Source organism: Aedes albopictus, chromosome 2, assembly GCF_035046485.1.
Source record: "Aedes albopictus strain Foshan chromosome 2, AalbF5, whole genome shotgun sequence".
NCBI classification, from domain to species: Eukaryota; Metazoa; Arthropoda; class Insecta; order Diptera; family Culicidae; genus Aedes; species Aedes albopictus.
Window position 1 is genome coordinate 304,153,292 of NC_085137.1, and position 21,754 is coordinate 304,175,045.

A 21,754-nucleotide genomic window follows, 5' to 3' on the forward strand; every position below is an offset into this window, starting at 1 on the left:
TCATGTTTTTTTTCGGCGAAAAAATACACTATTCTACTAAAATCGTCGATTGTAGGACTCAAAGGGCCAGAAATGTGCTCAGAATTGGGTTCTTTAGGGCTACCCGGATTATTTCATAATCGGATTCTCCGCCCCAAAATTAGTCTAAATCCAAAATTTCATTATTTTTTGAGTCCAGGAACTATTTTTAAAATGCATTTAAAGATTGTATGGGGAAACTTTTTTGTTCGGGTCGAACTGTCATTTTAGCGATTGAACTGTCATTCTATCCACGAAAAATAAAACTGTTTTGTTAATTTGACCTTCAAAACAAAGGTAGTGGAATCCAATAAACTGACGTAATACTCAGAAAAATGAGCTCTTTCGCTTAGGCTATAGAAAATAGCAATATTTTATTCATTAAACAACCCAATTGCAATATCTCTTTTCGTTTCTGAGTTATTTTGTGGATTTACCGACTATTTGTATTCTACCGGTTGCTTCAGTATGAACTCCAAAGTAGCCGTTTTATAAAAAGAGTATAACTTAAAAATAATTTTAAACATTTTTATTGTATGCGCTATAGGGTCCTAAAATGAAAAATATTTCCCCGGTTTTGCTGCATAACACGAAAGAGCATGCTTTTCTGATCTCAATGGTAATTTTTCCGAACTTAAACAATAACAGAATAGTTAATAAACTTGAAAATAAAATAATGATGAGCAGGTCTTGTTTGACATTCGAGGTCAACCTTGACGTAACGAAACCCGCATAGAAATTTACAATTCGTGCTATCACTCATATCATAAGACGTCCATTCGTGGAATGATTATTACAAAACTTGTAATCGTTTTATGATTCAATGATAGGAATTGAAAAATTGACATTATTCAATATTATTTGGGTATCATAACATTTATGATAACGATACAATCAATAATACATGAATCATTTCTAATAATATCGTTCTGATAAGTTTTCGAGGTTCGTGGACCTGTTTAAGTAAAAGCAATGCAATGGCATAGAATTACTATAGCATGCGTTACTGTTTTGTCATCAGTGATAAAATCACACACCTATAAGCTCGTCTTTAGGTACTTCTGAGCATCAAAAACAACACTGCAGTGAATGCACTATTTTGTTCATGCGACTGCGAGGAAAATTTTGCCACCAAAATCTGCCACACTAAAAAACTGTTTTCATGCCAGCAGCTGCCGTTCCCTAGCTTTGCAAACATTTGTTTGCAAACACAGTTTTGTGAAAGCAGGTGATAGCTTACCTTTACCGACTACAATAGCATCATAGCTTGCTGAAGTGGATTATTTTAAATGTTCCTTTTCACGCAGAATTCTTGCATCACAACTCCCCCGAAGCTGATGATTTTCACTAATTGCTATTTCCTCGGCTATTTCACTTTCACAACATCACCGAGTTCCAACCTACCGCGATCACCGATTCAATTTGGCGTACTGCGTAAATACCGCGCAAAGAGTTAGCAAAGGTCGCCTTACACGGTTCGATTCCCGGGCAAAACAATAAAAAACGCCGGGGATGTAAACAACGATTCACATAATCGTAGAAATAATTGACAGTGTCCGAGAAGTGCCCGCAGGGGTGTGCTTTTTTCTATCGGTAAAACAGATTTGGTGAAATATTTCCGTTTTGTTTTTATTATTCACCGAATCATAAAGTTGATGATAAAGTGATTATAACATGAACGATCGCGTGAAATTTTTGTTCGAGAAATTTGGCGTTTTTGAATGGTAACGATACTTCCCGCATAATCACAAACTGTAAATGCAACGTTTCTCATACCACAGATAACAGACGTTTATGCTTATATTGGCAATGTGTGTAAAAATGTTCAACAGCCATTTTGTATGTAACGAGCAGCTGAAACTCATGTGGCAATCATTTAGAGATGGCGCAGTGGTCGATAGTCAGTGATCGCTTTCAAGATTGCATGCACTACGCAATTTTACATTCAAGATTGTATTCGATCTTGAATAAAAGTGGAACTTTGAACTATTTTTGCATTCAAGTTAGATGTAATGTCGCAAACAGTTGAGTAGATGGCGGTAATGAGCCAACGTATATCGTTTTGAACATTTACACAGGATTCTGCGAAAAATTTGTACTAGCATAAACATCTGTTATCTGTGCTCATACTGTAGATGACCATTAGCAATTGTCATTTAACCATATCTCAGACTATCGGAGATAACAGTAAGCTCACCATTCCATGTACATATTTGCTAGTTTGACAAATGGTAACCCGCCAATTTACAGTATGTGGAATAGGCGGTTAAGATAGGTTACCATAAAAAATCGGTCATTTTCCCGAACAAATTTTTCGCAATACAGTAAAGAATATGGTCAATTTACTATCCAGATTTTCGAACAATTCACTGCATAGCAAATGGTTAGAGAACAATTTGACCATAAATTTGCAAGGAAAACGAGTACTGTATACCGTATTGTGTTTATATAGCTATAAACAGTGCATTGTACTGTTTATTTTTTAAATTAATACAATAAAAGAAAACAAAAAAAATGAGAATAAATTTCACTATAATCAATGAACAATTACTTTTATTAACCGTGATAGACTCCATCATCACTTATGTCTAAATTGAATGTGTCCTTGGACCAACTCCTTCGCAGTTTGTTTCCCGCTCCAGCTTGCATACCGGGTCGCCATGGATGTTTGCTGATGTTTGCAAATGAAGCGGACGTTGGTCTCCGATAAGTGTGCTGTCGATTATGAGAGAAGATTTACTGTGAGTTGGATGTATGCAACTTTTCTGTCGTATTGAGTACTTACCGCTAACAGCACGTTAGCTGCTGATCCTGGTACAATGCCCCGATTTACTACGGCAGTTGTTCAAATCTGGGCTCTGAAATGGCTCTGAAACAAAATTGCTCTTTCGGTTGACTGCTTCCAATTTTTTCTTTGTTTTGGATGTTGTCAACACAAGCATCAGTTGATTTTCATTAATTCACGAATACAGATGTGTACAACTATTTGTCACATTGTTCAACTTCAGTGGCATATAGTGAAACGCATGCGTGTAGGTGTGTTGCACAGAATATGCACACACAGTTTGTCATAAGGTGAATTAATATTGCCACCATTAATTGCAAGCTTCCATCTTTATATCATTCAACAATATCTGCATAGTATAATATGATGTCACCACTTGGTATGGATTGCATAGACCGTGGTATATAGTTGAATGCGTTGCATTTTATATTCTTCGACATAAAGACAACTATTAGTTATACATTAACAGCAACAGATAAAAGAGATTTACTGTTTGGAGATTAAGGCAAACTGTAAATCTCTATGCGGGTTAACAACCCATTCGGTCTATCATTGATATTCTCAAAATGATAGCTGCTATCACCAATATGATATGTGGTATCATCGATTTATAATCCTGTTTATGATAACATGAATAATGGGAAAATCATACACTGTACAATTGATGTATGATACCGTTTTATTCGGGAAGTGAAACGGCGGGTTGCAAAAGACACCACATTGGCTCACTTTTGACAATAAATGTTCCTGTTTGACATACACGGTAAACAAAATTTACCCAAAATTTAGTGCTAAACAAGGAGTGTTGCAAAAATTATTAAAATTTTTGAAAATATATTTTATGGGCTTTACCTAATAGGAATACTTAAAAAATGAGTAAACATGTCGTTTTAATCAATGCCTGATCGAATTATGCAGAAATTGTTAGATGTAATGTCGCAAACAGTTGAGTAGATGGCGGTAATGAGCCAACGTATATCGTTTTGAACATTTACACAGGATTCTGCGAAAAATTTGTACTAGCATAAACATCTGTTATCTGTGCTCATACTGTAGATGACCATTAGCAATTGTCATTTAACCATATCTCAGACTATCGGAGATAACAGTAAGCTCACCATTCCATGTACATATTTGCTAGTTTGACAAATGGTAACCCGCCAATTTACAGTATGTGGAATAGGCGGTTAAGATAGGTTACCATAAAAAATCGGTCATTTTCCCGAACAAATTTTTCGCAATACAGTAAAGAATATGGTCAATTTACTATCCAGATTTTCGAACAATTCACTGCATAGCAAATGGTTAGAGAACAATTTGACCATAAATTTGCAAGGAAAACGAGTACTGTATACCGTATTGTGTTTATATAGCTATAAACAGTGCATTGTACTGTTTATTTTTTAAATTAATACAATAAAAGAAAACAAAAAAAATGAGAATAAATTTCACTATAATCAATGAACAATTACTTTTATTAACCGTGATAGACTCCATCATCACTTATGTCTAAATTGAATGTGTCCTTGGACCAACTCCTTCGCAGTTTGTTTCCCGCTCCAGCTTGCATACCGGGTCGCCATGGATGTTTGCTGATGTTTGCAAATGAAGCGGACGTTGGTCTCCGATAAGTGTGCTGTCGATTATGAGAGAAGATTTACTGTGAGTTGGATGTATGCAACTTTTCTGTCGTATTGAGTACTTACCGCTAACAGCACGTTAGCTGCTGATCCTGGTACAATGCCCCGATTTACTACGGCAGTTGTTCAAATCTGGGCTCTGAAATGGCTCTGAAACAAAATTGCTCTTTCGGTTGACTGCTTCCAATTTTTTCTTTGTTTTGGATGTTGTCAACACAAGCATCAGTTGATTTTCATTAATTCACGAATACAGATGTGTACAACTATTTGTCACATTGTTCAACTTCAGTGGCATATAGTGAAACGCATGCGTGTAGGTGTGTTGCACAGAATATGCACACACAGTTTGTCATAAGGTGAATTAATATTGCCACCATTAATTGCAAGCTTCCATCTTTATATCATTCAACAATATCTGCATAGTATAATATGATGTCACCACTTGGTATGGATTGCATAGACCGTGGTATATAGTTGAATGCGTTGCATTTTATATTCTTCGACATAAAGACAACTATTAGTTATACATTAACAGCAACAGATAAAAGAGATTTACTGTTTGGAGATTAAGGCAAACTGTAAATCTCTATGCGGGTTAACAACCCATTCGGTCTATCATTGATATTCTCAAAATGATAGCTGCTATCACCAATATGATATGTGGTATCATCGATTTATAATCCTGTTTATGATAACATGAATAATGGGAAAATCATACACTGTACAATTGATGTATGATACCGTTTTATTCGGGAAGTGAAACGGCGGGTTGCAAAAGACACCACATTGGCTCACTTTTGACAATAAATGTTCCTGTTTGACATACACGGTAAACAAAATTTACCCAAAATTTAGTGCTAAACAAGGAGTGTTGCAAAAATTATTAAAATTTTTGAAAATATATTTTATGGGCTTTACCTAATAGGAATACTTAAAAAATGAGTAAACATGTCGTTTTAATCAATGCCTGATCGAATTATGCAGAAATTGAGATAGGCCTTTAGGAGCCTATTCCTCGTTACCACTAGCTACTCAGCGACATTCATTTTTTGACAATCAAGTTGATTTTCATATGAAAACGGCTAATTTGTAACGGCTACTTAAATAACCGGTAGAATACAAATAGCCGGTAAATCCACAATAAATAACGAAAAACTACACGCTAAGAAAAAGTTACTCTAAAATGAGTAAGATTCACACAAAATTGAGCTAAACTGGAACAGCTCAAAAAATGAGTAATTTTATTTCCAGCGATAGCACTGGCCCAAGTGCAAAAATCCAAACAGTTTAAGCCGTATAATATTCTTCACATCGGCAAGAATATTATACAACCTTAACTGATGAGATTTTCGCACTTGGGCCAGCGCTATCGCTGGAAATAAAATTTACTCATTTTTGAGTTGTCCCCCCTGATAAAAATTTCCAATAAAATCACCATAAGCTACCATTGAATAATAATAAATTTGACTATTCAATAACAAATTATATTGTGTACGTATTTTCCTGCTGAAAATGGTGTATTGGAACTACTATACGTGTACAATAAATTCAATGGCACTAGAGATTTCAATAATAAAAACACCATAATGGTAGTTGACTTGATTTTTTCCAGAAAATTTGGATTTTTTTATGGTAAAGATACATAACAACCCCCATTTTCTATTGTAAAAGCGACATTTACAATACATGCTATGGTGGAAAATCATAAGATCTGTTGTTACTCTATCGTTTTAAACAATTGAATAAATGGTAAGTACCATTCAATAGGAAGCAATCAGTGAAGTACTAGATTGAAAGTAGTGAGCTGGATTTTTATATGGTGAGATGATCAATTCTCCGTTTCTGCAATGAAATGGTGTAAACAGCGTAGGTTATATGATTTCTTGCCTAATTTAATGCTGTTTGAGCAAAACTTTGGGTAACTGTGTTGTTGAAGTTGCATGACATAAATAATACAACAACACAGCTTCCCAAAGTTTTACTCAAACAGCATCAAATTAAGCAAGAAATCATATAACCCACGCTGTTTACACCATTTCATTGCAGAAACGGAGAATTGATCATCTCACCATACAAAAATCCAGCTCACTACTTTCAATCTAGTGCTTCACTGATTGCTTCCTATTCAGCGTGTTGTAACAATCCATTCTGTTGTATCTCTATGATCTTTTTTATCAGGGCCACTTTAGCTCCAAAATCTAGCGTAACATTTGAAAAGGGCCTATCTGCAAAATGTAAACAAACCCGATTTTTCACTATTCCTATCAATATCTACCTAAGCTATCCCATAACACCTTAATCAATGTAAAAAGAGGTATTTTAACCGTATTTTGAATAATTTTTAAAAGGGCCTATCCGAAATTGAATAATCTTTTAGGGCCTAACTGCATTCAAAAGGGTCTAACTGAAAATTACCTTTCAAATCAGATGGGCCCTTTTGTAAATTTTGATAATTTTTCATATTTTCCAATAATTTTTAGTTGTTCTTTAACTTACCTTGAATTATAGATGAAAATAAATCCAAAATATTTCAAATTAGCTAAAATTAATAAAAAATAAAAGGGCCTAACTAAAACTTTCTCTTAAAATCAGATAGGCCCTTTTGTAAATTTGGGTTATTTTTCATGTTTTCCAATAATTTTGAGTTAAGCTCTTTAACCTTCTCTAATTCATTGATAATAATAATCCAAAATAATTAAAATTAGCTAAAAATAAGGAAAAAATAAAAGGGCCTAACTGAAATTGCCGACAATAAAAAGGCCTAACTGAAAGGGCCTAACTGATTTTGAAATTGTAAAAGGGCCTATCTGCCGTTCATGTTCAAAATACTTTATTTATGGAATTTTTGCTATAGTATGATGCAAATAATGCACAGAGTCAAAAAGTAGATTCCCATACGTGTCAATAGATGGAATAAAACACCTAAAACAGTTTTTCGTTTTTAAATAGGATTACCTAATTTGGGAGGTAATCTTCTCATGCGGTTTTCTCAATGTTTACGTTTTGCAGATAGGCCCTTTTCAAATGTTACGCTAGAAATGAGTGAATTTTCTGACCGTGTACCTAAAAATAAACATTTTGACCATTTTTTTTAAATCTTTGAGGAACCTGCCATATTTTACGTTGGACGTAATTTATAAACGTTCGTTACGATGAAAGGCGGGCAACATGAAACGTCAAGTGGAAATTGCGCGTGCATGTAAACAAAATACGTGGTTCGAATCGTGTTTCGCGTTTTCCTGGAGTTATAGGTGAATTCGGATGACCCCCAATTGTAGAGGCGCTAAGTGAGATAAGGTGAAAATCGTTTGTTTACATCAAAAATTCAATTTTTTGTTTTCAAAATTAACTCATATTTTGCTTTGGTGGTTGCTATTTTCCATTTGCAATGGCTTCTAATACCATCAATCTCGATGCCCACGGCGACAGACACCGGATTGGCCAGCTAACAAAAAATCCGGAAGATTGCCCGCTGGAGGCATAGCAAGAGCTCCTCAAATAAATCACATAAACTGTTCGTAAGTACCTACCGGATCTAAGCGCATCTGAAAGAGAATCAAATTTTCTTTCCGAAAAGTGCTCGTTTGTTTCTCTACGATGCGGAATTCGATACGAAAAAGTGAAAAAAATGCACTTTTCCTATGCTGCGCCATGGAAAATTTTAGCGGAGCCACGTTTTTCACAGGGTTCTCATTCCTGCCACCAGATGCGGAAGGATCGTTAGCTTCCGTTGGATTTACCTATTGCGCATTTCCCACCCCACTGGACCCCTTTCGCAGTTAGTATAAGTGCGGGATCGTGAATAAAACTGCGATTTTGCATCGAATCGTGTTGGTGTCTTCTGCGCACTTACGCATTACAAAGTGCTGAATAAGTGCGCAGAAGACACCGAAACGATTCGATGCAAAATCGCAGTTTTATTCACGATCCCGCACTTATACTAACTGCGAAAGGGGTCCAGTTGGGTGGGAACTGCGCAATATTTTGACAAATTTTACAGCGTTTTCCATAACTTTTCCTTGAACAAACTGTTTAGAATAATTTATTTTAAGCCTGAATCATTTAAAAACATGTGTAAATTTTTCCTAGCACTTTTATCTCTGGTGATGCTTGTTCTTCAGGTAAGTCCTGGTGGTTTCAGAGATTCTAATTGACATATAACATGTTTTATATTTTATTCATCAGCAAGCGAATGCCGAATTTACTGCAAAAGACTGCCGCGATCTAGGGTTTATTAAATCTCAACTATTTTGCTCATCGTGCGATACACTTGGCGAATATGGCCTAGACGAGCTTAAGTATTCATGTTTTGGCAACGTACCGGAAACAGCTTCTTAACATTCCATTCCATTCTAGGGATCACTGCCAGGAGTGCTGCCAAAAGGATGTAGAGAGCACCGGCAAGCTGATGGTTTACCCAAAAGCAGTTTTGGAGGTTTGCACCTGTAAATTTGGAGCTTATCCGCAGATCCAAGCTTTCATCAAAAGCGATCGACCACAGAAGTTCCCCAATCTGACCATTAAGTACGTCCGCGGCTTGGATCCGATAGTGAAGCTAATGGATGAGGCCGGCAATGTAAAGGAAACGCTGTCAATTACCAAATGGAACACCGATACGGTGCAGGAATTTTTCGAGACGCGATTAACAAAGATAACCGACGACGACAATTACCTCCTAACCAATCGGGTGTAGTCACAGTAAGTACATATAAATACGTAGCTTGTTAAATTGTTTGTGTAATGGCTCATGTGCATCAAAATACAAATATTCAAGCGATATATGAATTGCTTCTTAGAGAAAGAAAGCCATTTAAAGTCAATGCATATTGTTATTTGAATCGTACGTATTATACATACTTTCTCTACAATTTACAAAGTTCATTGATGCTCGACGTGTCTCATAGCTAGAAGTTGTGCGACCACTGAAAATTGTGCGTGCTACAACTAATTTGTTGCGTCGGTGTCACGCGGGTCCATGACACATTATTGTTGCTTCTATTTGCCAGAAATGAAAACTTCGCGAAGATAATAAGAACCACGAAAAAATCATCCGAAAGTGTATTCATTTTATTTTAATTAAGATCAATATTAAGACATGCAAAAACCTAAATATCGTGAAGGTGCCATATTATACGCACCAATTTCAATTTTAAACACCGTTCCAAATGTTCTGCGGTTGCAGAACTGTACACTAGGGCAGTTCAGATTTCAAACATGTTGGAAATTCAAAGCTCCCATATGTTCATTACAATCCTTGGTGCAAAACTAGAGTCCAGTCAAATTTTCAGCCATTTCGGTGGTGATTTAATGGTGGCCCAAGAGCAAAATAGGTTTGTATGGGAATTACTATGGAGAATTTTCAAAAAAAGTTCTCCACGTTGTAGAGCATCCACACATGGATAAAGTCATAGTTTCAAAGCCAAATTGAATTCTTCAGATCTCTATGATGAATGTTGCCGAAGACCGGAACTTATTTCGACTATCGGCAGAAAAGATATTAAACAAATTCTCACTCGCATGTGCATCTTCTTACACGATGTGTACACCCAATCGGAGTTTCCGACTAGCGAAGTTGGATTTTTCTTCAAATCCGTGCGTCGGACCTAACTGGCCCATGGAGTGACAAATTTCTTAGCTATGTCACTCCCAACGTTGGTGTTAAAAAATAACTTACACTCACATCAACACATCTACATGATCAACTCAAATACACTTACACAATCTGAATCTTACCGCATCACTCGCTTATAGTGAATCCCCAATCAACCCATTCCAAATATCCAACTCCTTGACACTTATGGGGGCGCCGGTGAGTCGCTGGCCTTTCATAAAGTAGGTGTCATATCATCACATCCTTTCCTTTCCTCGTAACGGAGAAGATAGGCGTGGCCGGCAGTGGAAGTTTTCATGTCTTTTTTACTTCAACCTCTGATTGGATAGCTGTTTTTTCCCAAATAGCATTCCATAAGCAATTAGAATAGGAGTATTAAAGTTTTAGCATGACAACTTTCAGTATGCAATCTACGAATTACTCCGTTACAACGCAACGCAACGCAAATCCGTGCGTCGGACCTAACTTTGGAAGTGGTGCGCTGTAACCTGGTCCGCTATTCAGCGCACCCACGTATATGATATCCCCATTCCCACCCAAAAGGATTGCCTGCAGCCAACATCAATTGTGCTCCCCCATTGACAATGCATTTGAGTTCCCTAAACATTGGTACAAGATGCGGGAATCGAAAACGTGACGTCATCGCACCCTGGTTAGCGCACCACTTCCGAAGTTAGGTCAGACGCACGGATTTGGATAAAAATCCATCTTCGCTAGTCGAAAATTCCGGGTTTCAACCGCACGGACAATACATGCTGGCAGGCGGAACCGAACATGAACGGATCCGTCTAGGTAGTAATGTTTCGATAGACTGGGATACCCTCGAGGTGGTGGAAGAATTCGTCTACCTCGGATCTTTACTGAAGGCTAACAACAATGCTAGCCGTGAAATACGAAGGCGCATCATCAGTGGAAGTCGTGCCTACTACGGGCTCCAGAAGAAGCTGTGATCTAAAAAGATTCACCCACGCATCAAGTGCACCATGTACAAGACGATTATAAGTATGGTGGTCCTCTACGGATACGAGACATGGACCATGCTCGAGGAGGATCTGAATGCACTCGGAGTTTTCGAGCGACGTGTGTTAAGGACGATCTTCGGCAGTGTTCAGGGGAATGGTGTGTGCCGAAGAAGGATGAACCACGAGCTTGCTGCACTTTACGGAGAGCCCAGCATCCAGAAGGTGCCCAAAGCCGGAAGGATACGGTGGGCAGGACATGTTGCAAGAATGCCGAACAACAACCCTGGAGAGTTGACGTTCGCGACTGATCCGGTTGGTATACAAGAAGACGTGGAGCGCAGAGAGCACGATGGACTGACCAGGTGGATCATGGCTTGGCTAGCATTTGACCGAGGATATGGAGACCGGCGGCCACGAACTGTATACTATGGAGAAATATTGTTAATTCAGTTTTATCTTGTATTTGATGCAATATATACTAAATAAATGAATTAAATAATGTTTGTTGGTGAATATGCTATGATTTTTTTCATTATACAACTCATTTGAGTTGCACAATGTTCATAATGCTACCCAAATGAGTTGCATTATGAACATTATGCAACTATTTTTCATTATGCAACCCATTTCAGTTTCATAATGAGCCAGTTCGGAAAAAATGGTTATTATGATACCAAAATCAGGTATATAAAATAGAAATTATGATACTGAATTGCATAAACTATTTGTATGGAACTGGTTGCACTCGATTTTTCAGCACTTTTCTTACATTCGTATGAATGTACGACTCGTGATGAAAAAATCTATTTTTTGCAACTCGTTACATAAATAACTATTGCGACAACGAAAAATCACAAAGAATGCCGATTCTTTATTTTTAAATTTGTGTTATCGTACAAACACCGACAAAATAAATCAATTTGTATAAGAAAAAATAGGGTTTGAAAAGTGGTATTAGCAATTAAACAATATTTACTTGATGCTTTAGTAAAAACATTCATTAAACTAATGCACTTTAATAGATTTTTAACTATTTTAAAAACTAATTCGTAAAAAGGAAGTAGTGAAAAAAGGCCATCTGCCATCAGAACCGTAGCGTGCGGTTGGCCAGGTTGGCCCCCGCCAAGGGCGCCAGACTCAGAGGGGCGCCGAAAAGACCTAAGGCTAGAAAAATACAGGATAATGCTATTATTTTTTCTCTGGATGTTATCAAGATGTCACTATTTACAGTATCTAAGATTGATAATGTGTTTTACGTACTTTCGTCCGTTTTCTCGGAACATCACATTCTTCAAAATTCTTCTGGAGATTCCTCTCAAAACTTCCCGAAGGATTGCTTCAGAAATTCTTTCAAGGAAGCTTTCAGGAAGTTATCTAGAAATTTATTCGGAAATCAGACAAAGAATTTCTTTAGATATTTTTCCAAAGATTTTTTTTAGATAATCTTCTATAGTTTCCTTATGGTGAAACAGAAGAGAATATGAACATGGCTGCTGAACAATGACTTGAACCGCCACACACGTTTTCAAGAGCACGTTCTTGAAAATTCGTAAAAAAACACGCCTGATTTGGATTAAATATCTGCTTCATTTTGCATGTGAACAAAACGAGGATAAACAAATGCAGCGTAGATTGTTGCTTCATCCGTCAGATTTGTGCCTCTAAAGTTTGTATGCAAAACTGAGATTGGATTTTTTGACATTTCTCCAATAATTTATGAAGATGTACTTTAAAAAAGTCTTTCAGGGAATTTGGAATATTTTTTTTTTCAAAAAAAAAAATCCACAGGTTCTTTTAAAATTTCTTCTATTTCTCAATACTCAACTATGTTTCACATTTTTTTTTTTCGAAATTCTTAATTAATTCTTAATTCTAAATAAATTCCTACAAAAATATCTTTAAAGATTACAGTGCGGATTCGCTGGTTGGGTCACGACTGCGCCCCGATTAGCAAATCGTGTTCGTTCGTTGGGGCACCTAACAACTGATCAAAATGTTCTAGACACACGCAAGTGAGGAAAAATACGTCACGAAACACTCACATACTTGCGCAATCGTTCTGTATACAGGAGCTGTGATGCGACGGCGGTCAGACGTTAAACTCGTTTTGACATTTATTTTGACATTGACAGTGCCTTTTAGTTAGGTTTTGCCCCAACCAGTGAACATTCAACCATCGATACATCTTGAGACATCGCATTTCTTGAGGCATGCCTCTGAGAATTCCTTCACAAATTTTTCCAGGGATCTTCTATAGAAATTGAACCACAGTTCTCTACAAAAAACCTTCATAGATTTCTTTAAAAAGAAGAAATCTCTTACATTGCTTACAAAAGCTTTTATTAATTTCTACCAAAATTGTTCCATGTTCTCTAGAGATTGCTCCATATATTTCTGCTACGTTTTATCCTGAGACGTTTTATCTAGAATAACTTTCATGAATTTTCTCATAAATCCCTCCAGAAAAGCATAAATTTCATATTTCTTCACAAATTTCTGCAGCAGGTATTATGTTAGAAAATTTCATCAGAGATTCATTAAGAAACTTTTTCAGGAATTCAAAATCTCGCATGCATTTCTTAATTTATTTCTGTGTGTTCGTAGAGTTTCTTGACACTGTTACTGAAGAAAAGACGTCTGTTCCGGTTGCCGACCGTGGAAAAAGTGTTTTACTTTCCAATTCAAACGACATAGCAAAACCAGCCCACTAGATTGACTCACTGCGATAGGTTTTCAAACAGTCTTACACTGTAATAAATTTTGTTGTGGGAACTACCGATTCCATAGTAAAATTACTAACCGTGCCTATGATTCTCAACCGATAACAAAATCTGTTAAGGTAACTGAAATATGCTTGAAATTACAATGCATTGTAGTAAATTCGACTAAAAGCATAGTCGTCTCAACAACAAAACATTGTTATTTTTTCCAGGACACGCGTTTTACAACACAGTATGGTTAAAAATACAATGCTCATTTGTTAAATTAAGATTATTTGTGGTAATGTTAACTGCACTGCTAGTTAAGTTGACAGTGTTTTAGTGGAATTAACTAGAAATTGTTGTCGGTTGAGAATCATAGGTACGGTTAGTAATTTTACTATGGAATCGGTAGTTTCCACAACAAAAATTATTTCAGTGTACGCAAGGTGGTGAATACACTCAGAGAAATCATCTTTTGCAATTCATTTTATTTAGCTTACCATTTGTATTACCAATCAATCCTCAACAATTTCTTCACGAACTGCTCCAGGAATTCATGCAAAAATTATTTACAATTGTCGCTAAAAAGTCTCCTAATGTTTTCATCAGGTATTCTTCCGGATATTCCTGCAGGGATTGCTCCAGAGGTTCTTGCATAATTTCATGCTGTGATTCCCACAGGATTGTTTCCAGAGATTTAAACAAAAACTCATATACAAATTTTATCAGAAATTTCTCCTGGTATTCCTCCATGTCCATGGTTCATCTAATGATTACAGATTTCTTGAAGTGCAAAATGTGTTCGAACTTATAAAATATCGGGGGAAATTTGTTATTTATGAAAAGCTGTTTTTGTTTTGTTTTTGTTAAAAGTTGAATTCAACTTTTTTTTTCTTCATTAAGGAGGCTTTCAGCCAGACGCTGGTTCACCTCTCCTTATGTATTCAACTTTTAAAGAAACTTAATAAAATTAAATAAGTAATTACTTTTGCAAATCAATAATGTCCAATTAACGTGGGGCACCCATCTGGATGTTTGCCAAGGGCGACATGGGACCATTGACCAATGTAAATTCCTATGTGGTAGTGGTTTGTGTTCAGATTTCCCGTGTTAATCTATCTGTAAGAACTTTGTAAACATCTTTTGTTCTCACGTATATGGATAGGCTTGCAGTAGGTTTCGTGAGACTTTTTTTTTGGACAACTCAATGCTACGGCTCTGTCTGTCATGGGATAAGATGCCACTTCATGAAAACATTCTAAAATTACGTCCATCATTTTTCGGACATTTCCGACTGATAATTGATAAGATAACCTGGCGACCTAGCTGCAAAAAAAAAAATATGCTAACATACACACCGAAAATCGAGAGCGGGTTTCAGCAAAATTTTGCTAAATTTTGCCGAGCTGAAGGTTTCAGCAAAAATTTGCTGATTTGTTCAGTAAACTATGCTGATCACCAGCAACATTTTGCTGAAATTCAGCAAACTTTGCTCAAAGTTCAGCAAAAAAATTTGCTGGACTCTTCAGCTCAGCAAAATTCAGCAAAATATTGCTGAAAGCGTTTAGTGTGTATCTTGACACCATTCACAGTACATAGGGTATTGGTTCCCTTATTAAGCATGTGGCTCCCATTTTCATCCCACGAAAAACAAAGGATTGAAGCGCTGTTTGTTTTGTTTCTTATTTTTGTATTTTTTGTTAGAAGTGAGCACCCATGAAAACAAAAAGAACGGAGCCAATCGGTGCCGTAATCGCTGGTTTTCGAATAGGATGAAAATAGGAGCATGAGATTACTGATGGCACACGTACCCTACATACATACATTAGCATTAGCATTAGCATTAGCATTTAGCAAGTCGCACAAATTCGTAGGTGGTACAGCCCTGGATCGCTGTTTATGAGGGTTGCATCTTTCCTGCCCGTTATCAAAGCACAAAGATTTGGGACTAATCTCTGACTCTTAGACAAGATTGACGCAATCCTCCAACGGTCGAGTGCTGTCCTGGCCACGTCCTTGCGACAGCTGAGGGATGGGGAAGGAAGATTAGTACCCTACATACATACATACATTTATTTGTTCAACATCATTAAGACAAGACATGATCAACAATAGTACGCCACAATATGTACTCGGTTTGTGGCTGCTGCTCTCCATACTCGGTCGCACCCAATGCTCGCCAAGTCACGCTCCACCTGGTCCGCCCATCGTGCTCTCTGCGCTCCACGCCTTATTGTGCCAACCGGATCCGTTGCAAACACCAGCTTTGCAGGGTTGTTGTCCGGCATTCTTGCAACATGCCCTGCCCAACGTATCCTTCCGGCTTTGACCACCTTCTGGATGCTGGGTTCGCCGTAAAGTGCAGCGAGCTCGTGGTTCATCCTTCTCCGCCACACACCGTTCTCCTGTACACCGCCGAAGAGCGTTCTTAGCACACGTCGCTCGAAAACTCCGAGTGCTTGCAGGTCCTCCTCGAGCATGGTCCATGTCTCGTGCCCGTAGAGGATCACCGGTCTTATTAGCGTTTTGTACATGGTGCATTTGGTGCGTGGGTGAATCTTTTTCGACCGCAATTTCTTCTGGAGCCCGTAGTAGGCCCGACTTCCGCTGATGATGCGCCTCCGAATTTCTCGGCTCACGTTGTTGTCAGCCGTCAGTAAGAATCCGAGGTAGATGAATTCCTCCACCACCTCGAAAGTATCCCCGTCTATCGTAACATTACTACCCAGACGGATCCGGTCGTTTTCGGTTCCGCCTACCAGCATGTACTTTGTTTTTGAGGCATTCACCACCAGTCCGACCTTTGCTGCTTCGCGTTTCAGGCGGGTGTACAGTTCTGCCACCGTTCCAAATGTTCTAGCGATAATGTCCATGTCGTCCGCAAAGCACACAAATTGACCGGATTTTGTGAAAATCGTTCCCCGGCTGTTGAGCCCGGCTCGTCGCATCACACCTTCCAGCGCGATGTTGAAGAGTAGACATGAGAGTCCGTCACCTTGTCGCAGTCCCCGGCGAGATACGAATGAACTGGATAGTTCACCCGAAACCCTTACGCAGTTTTGCACACCGTCCATCGTTGCTTTAATCAGTCTAGTCAGCTTCCCAGGAAAGCCGTTTTCGTCCATGATTCTCCATAGCTCTGCGCGGTCGATACTATCGTATGCCGCTTTGAAGTCGATGAACAGGTGGTGTGTTGGAACCTGGTATTCACGGCATTCCTGGAGGATTTGCCGTACGGTAAAGATCTGGTCCGTTGTCGACCGGCCGTCGATGAAGCCGGCTTGATAACTTCCCACGAACTCATTTGTTTTAGGTGACAGACGACGGAAGATGATCTGGGATAGCACTTTGTAGGCAGCATTCAAAATAGTGATCGCCCTGAAGTTCTCACATTCCTTGTGAATGGGGCAGATTACCCCTTCCTTCCACTCCTCCGGTAGCTGTTCGGTTTCCCAGATCCTGACTATCAGCCGATGCAGACAGGTGGCCAACTTTTCTGGGCCCATCTTGATGAGTTCAGCTGCGATACCATCCTTACCAGCTGCTTTATTGATTTTGAGCTGGTGAATGGCATCCTTAACTTCCCTCAGCGTGGGAGTTGGTTCATTTCCGTCCTCCGTTGCACTGGCGTCGTTGTTCGTTGCCGTGGGCTCCCGTGCCTACGTTCTCCACGCCGTTCAGGTGCTGATCGAAGTGCTGCTTCCACCTTTCGATCACCTCGCGTCCGTCCGTCAAGAGGCCTCCGTCTTTATCCCTGCATATTTCGGCTCGCGGCACGAAGCCGTTGCGGGATGCGTTGAGCTTCTGATAAAACTTCCGTGTTTCTTGGGAACGGCACAGCAGTTCCATTTCTTCACACTCCGCTTCTTCCAGGCGGCGCTTTTTCTCCCGAAAGAGGCGGGTCTGTTGTTTCCGCTTCTGCTTGTAACGTTCCACGTTCTGTCGAGTCCCTTGCTGCAGCATTACCGCCCTCGCTGCGTTCTTCTCCTCCAAAACCGTTCTGCACTCTTCGTCGAACCATTCGTTCCGTCGACTCCGTTCCACGTACCCGATGGTGCTCTCGGCTGCGTCGTTTATGGCTGCTTTCACTGTACTCCAGCAGGGGCCTCATCGAGCTCGCCCTCGTCTGGCAACGCGGCTTCGAGATTCTGCGCGTATGCTGAGGCGACTTCCAGTTGCTTCAGTCGCTCTAGGTTGTACCGTGGCGGTCGCCGGTACCGTACATTGTTGGGGGCTGTCCATAAACCACGTGGTCATGAGGGGTGGGGGGGGGGGGGTTCGGCCAATGACCATTTTGTATGGACAAATAAAAATTTTTGTATGGACAAATGACCACGCGGGGGGGGGGGGGTTTAAAAGTCCCAAAAAAATGACCACGTGGTTTATGGACAGCCCCTTGATGACGGAGAGTTTTGGGCGCAGTTGGACCATCACCAGATAGTGGTCGGAGTCGATGTTGGCGCCACGATAGGTCCTGACGTCGATAATGTCGGAGAAGTGCCGTCCGTCAATCAGAACGTGGTCGATTTGAGATTCCGTCTGCTGTGGTGATCTCCAGGTGTAACGATAAGGGAGGCTGTGGTGGAAAAAGGTGCTACGTATGGCCATATTTTTAGAGGCGGCGAAATCAATGAGTCGTAGGCCGTTTTCGTTCGTCTGCTGGTGGGCGCTGAACTTACCAATCGTCGGTCTGAATTCCTCCTCCTGGCCTACCTGAGCGTTCAAATCTCCTATGATGATCTTGACGTCGTGGCTTGGGCAGCGATCGTACTCGCGTTCGAGCTGCGCGTAAAATGTGTCCTTGTCATCATCAGTGCTTCCGGAGTGTGGGCTGTGCACGTTTATGATGCTGAAGTTGAAGAATCGGCCCTTGATCCTCAACCTGCACATTCTTTCGTCGATCGGCCACCAACCGATCACGCGCCTCTGCATATCACCCATCACGATGAAAGCTGTTCCCAGCTCGCGTGTGTTGCCGCAGCTCTGGTAGATGGTATGATTACCTCTAAACGTTCGCACCATGGATCCTGTCCAACACACATCCTGCAGCGCTACGATGCCGAACCCGCGGTCCTTCAGTAGATCGGCGAGTATGCGGGTGCTCTCAATGAAGTTGAGAGATCGGCAGTTCCACGTACCGAGTTTCCAATCGCAAGTCCTTTTTGTTCGCTGGGGTCGTTGTCGTTGGTCTCGGTTGGTATTATTCTGTTGCTGATTTTCCGTTACAATGGTTTTTTACGGCTGGCTCGTAGGGCCTGACACCAACCCCCTACTTTCCGGAGGACCATAGTGCACAGTTGAGCTTAGAGTCCTTCCCTGGCACTCGGACGTAGATCAGCCGCCCCTAACATGGGGATCAGACGCTGTTGTGAGCCGCTCCTCCTGGAGAACAGACGCTCAGGTTCGCCGAAGCAAACCCCCCCCCCCTTCCCTGTCAGCCTACGACCAAAGTTCCCACCGGGGTTGGTTACCCGATCTTCCCTAAGGTTGCTCATAGTTTCCGGCCGGTACCGCGTGGAGGTAGGGATAGGAGTTGCTGGGCAGAGGCTAGTGGATCACGATGGGATCTGAATTGCGCAGCATACCCAGCCTTTACCGTACCATTCACAGTAATGATGATCAAATCACATTCAGGAATGATTTTATGAGTTGGGCCATTTTACCCCATCTTGGCAATTCGGGCTTTGTTCCCCTGATAATGATTCATGATTAACCTTTTCTTCCATCTTTGTACCGACTTTTCGAACCCTCAAAGCAGAATACCCTCTTCGAATGAGTGTAATCATTTTCGTACCTTTTCGTTAACTTTTCTTCCATGCTATTGCTATGCCCTTAGGAATTCCTGACCTAGTACAGAATTAGAGCCAGACAGTCCTATTATATTTTATGATAATGCGATAAACTATACATACATACATATGTTTGTCCGCACTCTACCCAATGATTTGGATGGCTTTTGGGAAATAGAATGACTCATAGAAAGCTACCTATAGATCCCAAATTCAAAAGACAAACAGAACAAGCGCGAATATCGCAATCAATAATATTTACACCCAATCAGTGCCAAAAAGAACATTCCAAAATTGTGTTTAGTTGGCAATTATCACCTGGTCCAAGACTGGTTTTATGAGGTTCTACTAGATGTTTGATGATGATTCATGGGACATGCATTTTTATTATATATTTTTTAAATTGTATATTATAATACACGTACTTAGACCGTTAAAATTTTTAAAACTCGCCATACAAAATAAAACAGCATTGCGAACGGCCTTACTCAAGTACATATGGTTGAGCTTTATAGACAAACATAACATGACTGAAATAATGTTAGTCCATTTGTTGCATACGGCCTAGCTATGCAGCTCAGTAAAAGTTCAAAATAATACTGTGTATCGAATTCAGGTAAAGAAAACCTGTTGAAATAAAGTAAAATTGCAAATAATCGTTCCACCTTGTATCGGATAGGTCATGTTCGACAGCGGCGTCATAAACTAGTTGGAAAGCGTCACATCGTTATCGGCGCAACAATGCCGAAAAGCGGTTGGTCTGTTATGCAGACGATGTGGTGGGCGGTAGACCATGGATCAAACATAAAGCGATAATGAAGTTTGCAAACAAGATAATACAAGATAATGGCCTCAAGAAGCATTACTGCCGATGACACATATTCATATCCAGATGCTGCCCATAGGAACGATCAGCAGATATGTATAGATGTTATGAAGCACTGCACACTGTTTTAAAATACGCAATTATGTTGGACCAGAGAGATAGATTTTAAAAGCTTTTTCTTTTGAATATAATGCTAACCTAATAATCCACTTATAGATGTATTAAAAACTCTAGAAGATAACGCGTTGATGCTTCCTGCCAAATTGTAAAAAGGGGCTCAAATAAAATTACATTACGAAAAATTGCTCTTGCATGCATCAAAACGGCTGGTTTTCAACCAGCAACAGTATAATATATATATATATATATAGATGATACCATCAAAAGTTCATCGGGATTATTTCCCTTTGTGGAGATTATTAGCCTCCGCGGTGAAAAATTATTTTGTCTTTTTTAGCGTAGGGGGCAAATGAGTACGATAGGCCTATATAACAGAGAAAAACTTAACATATCATCAGTGCAGAAATAATGAGTTGTAAGCCGTGTGTTATTTTTAAGGCTGTCAGGAAAGGTACGGGGCGAAATGAACACCCATCGGGGCATAACGGACACCCCTGCATATTTTATGCTAATCCTTTGATTACATCGACTAGTTAAGTAATTTGCCTACGGAGATCAATAGCACAGATATAATACTCCATCTTAGACGAGCTTACATAACATCAAAGTTAATTAAATAAACTTTAGGCTAAAATAATCGGATTGATTTTTTCTAAACTCTCTAAAACGCCTGCCAGTATGCAATGCGCAGAAATTGCCAGTGTTCATTTCGTTCCGAATCGACTACAACATTCAAATTGCTATTTTGAGTAAATTCTGAAAGAAACCCTGCAGGCATTCTTGAATGAATCCCGCCAGTACTCTGAAAAGTCCCCATAGAAATGACCAAAGATATTCCGGGAGTAAACCCCTTTGAAATTCCTGGAAACAAATGTGGAAGAACTTCTTGAGAAACTCTTGATAAAATATTTGAATTAATTCCTGGAACCATCGTATAAAAAAAATCTGTATGCATCCCAGGAGGAGTCCCAGTAAGAATTTCTTTAGGAATTATAGCAGGCATGACTAGAATCCAGTCGAAATTTCTAGAGGAATCACAGTCCACGCAAAAAATCTCAGGAGAAATTCTTGAAAAAAAAAACTGAAAAATCCCTAAAAAATTTGCAAAGAGAATTCCTGGAGGAATCCAAGCATAATTTTCTGCAGAAAACCCAAGAGGAATTCATGAAGGAATCCCATTAGGAATTTCTGCATATATTCAACAATTATGCACTCACAACAATTGAAACTTGGCCCCACATTTGACGTGAAAGACTTAACAGATTCTTAAAATTATTACATTTGTCATCAGATTATTCTGG

At 39.4% G+C, this 21,754-nt stretch overlaps 2 protein-coding genes and 2 long non-coding RNA genes across 4 annotated transcripts in view; 2 read left to right on the forward strand and 2 right to left on the reverse strand.

The window, feature by feature from the left end:
* The window catches only part of LOC134288187 (uncharacterized), a 504,266-nt gene that overhangs the window by 64,510 nt on the left and 418,002 nt on the right, over positions 1–21,754 (forward strand). The gene's annotated exons all lie outside the window — the stretch shown is intronic.
* LOC134287150 (uncharacterized) lies at positions 2,550–3,270 on the reverse strand. The gene is made up of 2 exons (XR_009997074.1): positions 2,804–3,270; positions 2,550–2,733 (listed from the first exon to the last, which is right to left on the reverse strand). It is a non-coding gene; the product is annotated as an uncharacterized LOC134287150 (long non-coding RNA).
* On the reverse strand, positions 4,256–4,976 carry LOC134287151 (uncharacterized). The gene is made up of 2 exons (XR_009997075.1): positions 4,510–4,976; positions 4,256–4,439 (listed from the first exon to the last, which is right to left on the reverse strand). It is a non-coding gene; the product is annotated as an uncharacterized LOC134287151 (long non-coding RNA).
* Positions 7,538–9,222, forward strand: LOC109423863 (selenoprotein F). The gene is made up of 4 exons (XM_062852170.1): positions 7,538–7,689; positions 8,424–8,564; positions 8,629–8,741; positions 8,800–9,222. Exons 1-4 carry the CDS (start codon positions 7,612–7,614, stop codon positions 9,134–9,136), a joined length of 669 nt encoding a protein of 222 aa, XP_062708154.1. The 5' UTR covers positions 7,538–7,611; the 3' UTR covers positions 9,137–9,222.

Bases quoted from the DNA above. Each gene is read 5' to 3' on its own strand.
- LOC109423863 (XM_062852170.1), top strand. From the start codon at position 7,612: ATGAAACGTCAAGTGGAAATTGCGCGTGCATGTAAACAAAATACGTGG. The intron at 7,690-8,423 runs TATAGGTGAATT...GGAACTGCGCAA, and splicing joins GTTTCGCGTTTTCCTGGAGT to TATTTTGACAAATTTTACAG. The intron at 8,742-8,799 runs GTATTCATGTTT...ATTCCATTCTAG, and splicing joins TATGGCCTAGACGAGCTTAA to GGATCACTGCCAGGAGTGCT.